The sequence below is a fragment of the Bidens hawaiensis genome, unplaced genomic scaffold, assembly GCF_021521415.1.
Source record: "Bidens hawaiensis isolate Kalapana, Puna unplaced genomic scaffold, B.hawaiensis_p1.1 tig00003430_1, whole genome shotgun sequence".
Lineage (NCBI taxonomy): Eukaryota > Viridiplantae > Streptophyta > Magnoliopsida > Asterales > Asteraceae > Bidens > Bidens hawaiensis.
In genome coordinates this window covers 263659-271007 of record NW_027491191.1, presented here as the reverse complement: position 1 = coordinate 271007, position 7349 = coordinate 263659, and the positions used below count along the sequence as shown (strand labels likewise).

The following is a 7349-nucleotide window of genomic DNA, read 5'->3' as shown; positions in this document are numbered from 1 at the left end:
TCATCATCATTTATATTTTTTTTCTCTTACAGATTATAATACCGAATCCCTAACAATGATGTGATATATACAATTGACAATTTCAAACTTAGAAAAGGTAAGTGATCTATTTTGACTTGGAACACTAAATGGTCTTGACTTTTGTAAATTTGACAATGAAACCTCCAAGTTTGTAATACTTATCATGTCACCCCCCTTTGTTTATTATATCGTGTTGCTAACGTACGCGTTGGGTGCGTTGATATGATAGGAAAGCATCACCAAAGAACGCACTCGTCAAAGTTATCTATCTATATCCTCTTTTAAAAAAAACAATATTCTCTTCTCATCAATCAGGTCATCTTCAAATCATCATCCACAATCGTTGTTCATTCAATTGCAGCAGCAGCAGGTACGATCAATATTCAACCCTTACTCATGCGTAATTATGTATTCTATTCGTAGTCTTGTTTGATATAATTAATAATTAGTTTCCTAGGGTTTTGCAATTTTCAATTTAGGGCAACGTAACCGATTTGTTTCAATTGATCATAATCCTCTTCATATTCCGGTTTGTAATAAATAATTGTTTGTTGATCGATGATAAATGCGTGATGATCAGAAAAAAAATATATATTATTGTCGGCAGGGTTGTAAATAATAAGTCGATTTGGAACTTATTGCTTGATATATGTAGAATAGATTAGTGAGTGCATCAGTAAACAACTATCTGCTTATATTAATTAATATGCTACGGTTTCTGTTCTAACTCAGATCCATGTGTCTCATATGCTAAGCTTTTTTGTACTTTTCGATGTAAATTATTGGTGATAATAATTGATGTTATCCGTTTCATTAGGTACCGGTTATTCATATCAACACAGAGCTTGTTGTATAACCTCATGACTGTTGTTGAATATCAGTTTCATCAAGACATATTTGTGCTTCAATAAGCTTCTTCTTTTTTAAATTTGCAAGCTATTGGTGTTTTGATATTTGCAAGCCAGGGTATATTATGCATCTTTGTCATTGGATTCCAGTTGTCTTAAGTGTTCTTTCATCTTGTTATGTGGATTATTGTTAGTGTTGTTATATGTTTGGTGCCAAATTATCAGATTCAGTGAATTTTAATTGTAGTTAAAGAAGGGAGACAAGGATGTGGGCAGCTGGTTGTCTGGCGTCTTGCTGTGCATCATGTGCTTGCGGTGCATGCCAGTCAGTGGTTTCTGGAATTAGTCGTCGGTCCGCTCGTATTGCATATTGTGGTCTTTTTGCTCTTTCTTTGATCGTGGCATGGATACTAAGAGAAGTTGCTGCACCATTCATGGAAAAGATTCCATGTAAGATCCTTTTTTCTTAATCTTTGTTAAACTGTTAACGATGCTTACAGAAACAGAAACATAAACAGATTTATTACATGATATTTTAAGCAATTTGAATAAAACGATTTAGAATACTGTATTCATCAAAAATAAGATTTTGGCTGACTTTTGACTTGCTTGAGTGCTTGACATTGCCCTCTTTTAGCTAAAGTTTTTCTTCGACATGTTTGAGATAAAAAGACATCTCAAAAACCACTAGTATGGCTGTAAACGGACTGAACTGAACCGATCGAGACCTTGTTCAAGTTTGTTCGAGCTTTTATCGAACCAAATAAACAGTTCACAAACACATAATTGAGCGTAATTCCGTGGTCGTTCGTTAAGAAACTTAATATGTTTCTGTTTATCTGTGTTTGTTCATCAAATTTATAAACTAACACAAACGTTAATGGACGTAAACGAACATACATGTCAAACAAAAACGAACATTAACGGATGTAAACGAACGGACATAAAAGAACATTCATGAACACAATTAAACGGACGAGGCCTCTATTTGTGTTCGTTTATTTAATTAAAGAGCAGAATACTTTGCTCATGTTCGTTCATTTAGTAAGTGAACAGTCGAACACATGTAAACGGAACTTTTGGTTTGCTGAACGTTTGGTTTGTTTACAACCCTAACCACTAATTAGTAAATATGTTGAAATCGCCTCCTATTTTCTTGTTATGCAAAACAGAATTTTGTTTATGTTTGGCTATTGTGCTAATATCACATGTTATAATATGAAAAAAATTAAGTTTTTGTTATAAGACGTACAAGAAGAGAAAGAGAGAGAGAGAGAGAGAGAGAGAGAGAGATATTTTAAACATGCAAAGTACCCACAACTAACAAATTTTGAAAACTAGTGGATACAAATATGTAAAAACATGTAAATTTTTTACATAAGTTGAATCCTAAAAGCATTTTCTTTTGAAACTCAACGGTTTACTGTTTGTTGTTCGTTCTTGCAGGGATTAATCATTTTTACGAAACGCCTGACAGAGAGTGGTTTGAGACAGATGCTGTTTTGCGAGTTAGTTTGGGGAATTTCTTGTTTTTCTCAATATTATCTCTTATGATGGTTGGTGTGAAAACTCAGAAAGACCCACGTGATAGTTTGCACCATGGTGGATGGATGATGAAAATCATTTGCTGGTGTATTTTGGTAATCCTTATGTTTTTCCTTCCAAACGGGGTCATCAGTTTATATGGTATAACTCTATTTCTCATCAGTTTCTTAGGAATAATCTTTAGTTGCTTTAGATATGCAAAATAATATTCATTTGAAAGGTCATAATAACTTGTTACATTTGTGAATGCAGAGTCAACGTCAAAATTTGGCTCAGGGTTATTTCTTCTCGTTCAAGTCGTACTCTTGTTGGACTTTGTTCATAGTTGGAATGACAAGTGGGTTGGATATGATGAACAGTTCTGGTTAGTTCCTAAATTTTACTGGTAGCAATTTGAACTTATTTAGTTATGAATGGGTTGACTCAGGTCATGTATTATCTCCAAAGCCATGGGATATACATTCATGCCTCTTAACTCCACATAGGTGCCACATCACCCACTTTACCCCTTTTTACTTCATCTTACCTCAAGGAATTGGTTTAACCCCGCTTAATTTAATTTAAAAACAATTCTCAAAATTCTTTTGTGTGAGTATAGAGGATTTTAAATCCTGTTAACAGTTTAACCCATCTTGTCTTTAATGCCCCTTAACCCATGAAGGGAGTGGTATCCCACTCGTTGATCTTTGCCAAATTAACTTTAACGCCATGGACGTTAAGGTATACCCCCAGGACCTAATGGTCAAACATGTAAAGTATAAAGTAGCCAATAAGGAAACATGTCGAATCAAAATTGTAATTGAAGGGAAACAATGTCAAATAGAAATAACTTTACATTTTTTTCTTGATTTTGGAACCCAATTTTAAATCAAGGCATCAAGCATGAAATAGAAATCAAACTTATAACTCATTACTAACTATAGCAATTAACCTCATCGTAACAGTTTCTATTTTTAAATTGCTGATGTGGCACTGATTAATGCAACATATGCAAAAAGGGCTTATGTGAAAACGGTTCAGAAAAAGTTTTCATTTTTAAGTTTGAACAAAATGATATTTTCTTAAATTTTTTATGTGAAATAATTCTGAATGCATATCGGGTGCCACATGGCATATACATGTACACTAAAATGATATATAAGATGCCATGCCAACAATCTTTGAAATATCAGCAAAAGAATGAATCAATAATGGCACTAGTTGATCAAGTCAATTTTGATGTTTGGTAAAAGGTAACTTGGCTGCTAAATTTGGTAATAAAGTGTACACCGGCTTCTGTTTTACTCCTAATTTGAAGCTGGTTGCCAAATTGAGAAGAAAGTGTAAAGTATGTATCTATTTCAGGCATTCTGCATTAATGGCCTTGGGGTATACCTTAACGCCCATGGTGTTAAACGCTGATTTGGCGAAGGTTAACGAGTGGGAAACCACTCTCTTCATGGGTTAAGGGGCGTTAAAAGCAAGGTGGTTTAAACTGCTAACGGGCTTTAAATTGCTCTACACACACATAATAATTTAAGAATTGTTTGTAAATTAAATTGAGGGGAGTTAAGTGAGGTTAAACCAGTTCCTTTAAGTGAGATTGAGTAAAAATGGGTGATGTGGCACCTACATGGAGTTAATGGGCATGAATGCATATCATATGGCCTTGGTCTTTCTATTTAAAAAGTTAGGTTATGATTGATATATTTTATGTATTGTAATCGTATTTGACACAGGTATGCAGCCTTGCTTGTTGTTTCCCTCGTGTGTTACGTGGCGACATTCTCGTTCTCTGGGCTTTTATTCTATTTGTTTACCCCATCAGGCCAGGACTGTGGGCTCAACACTTTCTTTATTGTGATTATTCTGATTCTCGTGTTCGTGTTTGCTGTTATCACTCTACATCCTACAGTAAGTTTTTTTACCCCTTTTGATCACTTGTCAAATCCAAGTCTTCTTTACTATAAGTTGAACAACTTAGTTGTGAATGAATCGATTTGGGCTATGTTTTATTTCTAACGGGTCAAGTAGTAAATTAAAAAGAAATTGGCTAATAACGAAAGGGACAAAATGGGTTAAATCTTAACCAGGTAGAAAGGTACCCAAAGTGTTATTTTTTTGTAAAATATCAAAATTTTTTCATTCCTAACTTTAGAGTAAATTATAAATTATATCAATTGTTAATAAAGTTTTGCACAAAAAGTACTTCTGGTCAACCGATGCTCATCTGAGTATCTAACACAATATGAATAGGCCTGTGAGTGAAGCAAACGAAACATGAACGGAGCATGTTCATGTTCGTTAGTTTAACTTTAACCAACAAATGATTGAGCATGAACAATTGAACTGGAACAGGTTTTCTTTTTCTTTATGTTCATTCATTAAGAAAACGAACGTCTTCGTGTGTTAACGGTATAAATCACGGTTCACGAACGTAACTGAACATAGATGAACAAATTTTATTGAGCTAAAACATTGATAAAGTAAATGTTAAATAACAATGCGTTGGGCCTATAACGTTTTTAAAACTAGATTAAGTTGTAATAGGCTTAAGTAATTTAAATGGAAGTATTATCGAAGGTAAACGGACAAGCTTAATCAAACATATACTAGCGAACATAAACGAACTTAAATGAACTAACAAGACATGTGTCATGTTCGTTCTTTGAACTTAATGAACAATTTTTTTTTTGTTCATGTTCGTTTGTTTATTTACAGGCCTAAATATGAAAGTTTCTCTGTTTTGACCTGAAGTTGACTTTTAACTGCCATCTTACAAATTCTGTTAATTTCATATTTCAGGTAAGTGGAAGCATTCTACCAGCATCTGTTATTTCATTATACTGCATGTATCTCTGCTACAGTGGGCTTGCAAGTGAACCACGAGATTATGCTTGCAATGGGCTCCACAAGCATTCTAAAGCTGTTAGCACTGGCACACTTACTATCGGGCTGCTCACAACTGTCCTCTCTGTCGTTTACTCTGCTGTTCGGGCCGGATCTTCTACCACTCTACTTTCCCCTCCGAGCTCACCTCGTGCAGGTAAAATATAGGAGACACACATGTTTTTAACAGGTTGATTGTGTGTCGTTTTTAAAATGAGTAAAGAATGAATATATTGCTTCATTGTTAACAACTTAACTAAAGTTAAGGGTCAATCAAATCTGATGTGACCCCGCTTGACTCTTACTGATGAATCAGTATCACACCAGGATCTGTATTGAATATGCTTATAAACGAACCAACGAACATGAACAGAGCGCGTTCGTGTTCGTTTGTTTAACTGTAACCGAACAAATGATCAAACACGATCTAAACGAACAGGGTTTTCTAGTTTGTGCTTGTTCATTAAGAAAATGAACGTGTTCGTGTTTTGTGTTTGTTCATGCTTGTTTGTTGAACAATATAAACAAATGGTTCACGAACGTAAATGAGCGAACATAAGTACATAACTGATGTAAAGTCAATTAAAACTTTAAATTAATATATTAACGAACGAAATTAAAAGTTTAAAACCAACATAAATCAATGCAAGCGAATGAATATAAACGAGTTTAAATAGGCGAATGAGGCGTGTTCATGTTCGTTTGTTTAACTAAATGGACAAAAAACGTGCGTTCATGTTCGTTCATTTACAAACATAGATGAACTTCCCGCCAAAGGGTTCATCTTTAATGGGTCAAATATAAATTTTTAACTGAAAGTATAATGGGGCAAAACAGATTTACTGGTTGAAAGTTGCCCAGTATGTATTTTAGTGCATAAAACATGCTAAACTGCTTTGTTCAAAATTTTTGAGAAAGAATTGGCCCAAAATAATGTGTTTGGGCCTAAATCTTTTTGTTAATTAATGATTAATTGTTTGCTATATGTTTGAGCTAAAATATACATTTGGTTCGTTTTTTCCACATTTACGGATAGGTTTTTTCGGTTTTATGCGCATCTCTAGGTCATCCCGATCAGACATGTACTATCATGTTGACCTGGACTTCTATAATTTAAGTTCCAAATTTCTGAGTGGGCCCTGGTTTTGTAACCATTCACTCGACGATGACCCGAAAACTAAAATTTGGTTGCAATGTTTCAGGTGGTGAGAAGCCTTTGCTTCCATTGGATAAAAGAGATGAGCATGAAGAGAAAGAGCAAAACAAGCCTGTTACATATTCATATTCTTTCTTCCACATCATCTTCTCACTCGCCAGCATGTACTCTGCAATGCTTCTCACTGGGTGGTCAACCTCGGTTGGAGAGAGTGGCAGGTTGGTTGATGTCGGGTGGCCCTCTGTGTGGGTCCGGATGTTGACCTCGTGGGCCACTGCTGGTTTGTTCATTTGGTCAATGGTTGCTCCTCACCTATTTCCTGATAGAGAGTTCTGAGTCCAAAGTGAATGAATGTTGAAAATGTTATGAAGTTGGTAATGTTCTGATTGACTGGATCAATGTATCTGCACTTGAAGTTTGTTTGGTAATGTTTCTATATTTTCTTTTGGGTGTGAATAAATCTATCTTAAAAATGTAATGAAATTGTCACTTGTTTTGTGCATGAGTTATAACTTGTAAGCATATTGAACACAGCTTGAGCTTGTATATATGGTTATTTCGCATCTTAAATAATTATCAAAACTTTAAAAAGCACATACAAATTTGGACAAAAAGGTGGGCCATATGGGTAAAATGTACAATGAAAACCTAAAAACCATTATGTTACAAGTATCACGCATTAAGATTTGACAAATAAACCCTATCTTTCTTGAATAAGATTTACCCCTCTCCCTCCAGTTGTTTAAAAGATAAAATATTTAAATGCTAATATGTTGCGGGGTGTTCCTATCGCCAACGCCAAGTCATGATACAAAGCCAGATAAAGGGTCTTAGGAGGTGTATGAAATTGAGTTTTGAAACTTTTTAATTAAATATATTATTATGTATTCGAATTACAATAACATGTTTTA

The 7349-nt window shown here is 34.5% G+C and overlaps 1 protein-coding gene across 2 annotated transcripts; it reads left to right on the top strand.

Moving 5' to 3' along the window:
* Nucleotides 1-269: 269 nt before the first annotated feature.
* Nucleotides 270-6938, top strand: LOC143623385 (uncharacterized). 2 transcript variants are annotated; one of them, XM_077094308.1, is made up of 7 exons: nt 270-391; nt 1117-1319; nt 2316-2555; nt 2667-2778; nt 4133-4307; nt 5199-5439; nt 6485-6938. In XM_077094308.1, the coding sequence occupies exons 2-7, from the start codon at nt 1136-1138 to the stop codon at nt 6772-6774; spliced, it is 1242 nt and encodes a 413-aa protein (XP_076950423.1). In that variant the 5' UTR covers nt 270-391; nt 1117-1135; the 3' UTR covers nt 6775-6938. The 2 variants fall into 2 exon arrangements, with proteins under 2 accessions (XP_076950423.1, XP_076950424.1); XM_077094309.1 differs by having other exon boundaries at nt 287-391; nt 1101-1319.
* The last annotated feature ends 411 nt before the right edge of the window (nt 6939-7349 follow it).

What these genes read in the sequence shown, in the direction of transcription:
- LOC143623385 (XM_077094308.1), top strand. Translation starts at nt 1,136, where the DNA reads ATGTGGGCAGCTGGTTGTCTGGCGTCTTGCTGTGCATCATGTGCTTGC. An exon ending in ATTCATGGAAAAGATTCCAT is followed by an intron (nt 1,320 to 2,315) that starts GTAAGATCCTTT and finishes TCGTTCTTGCAG; the next exon opens with GGATTAATCATTTTTACGAA. An exon ending in TTATCACTCTACATCCTACA is followed by an intron (nt 4,308 to 5,198) that starts GTAAGTTTTTTT and finishes TTCATATTTCAG; the next exon opens with GTAAGTGGAAGCATTCTACC.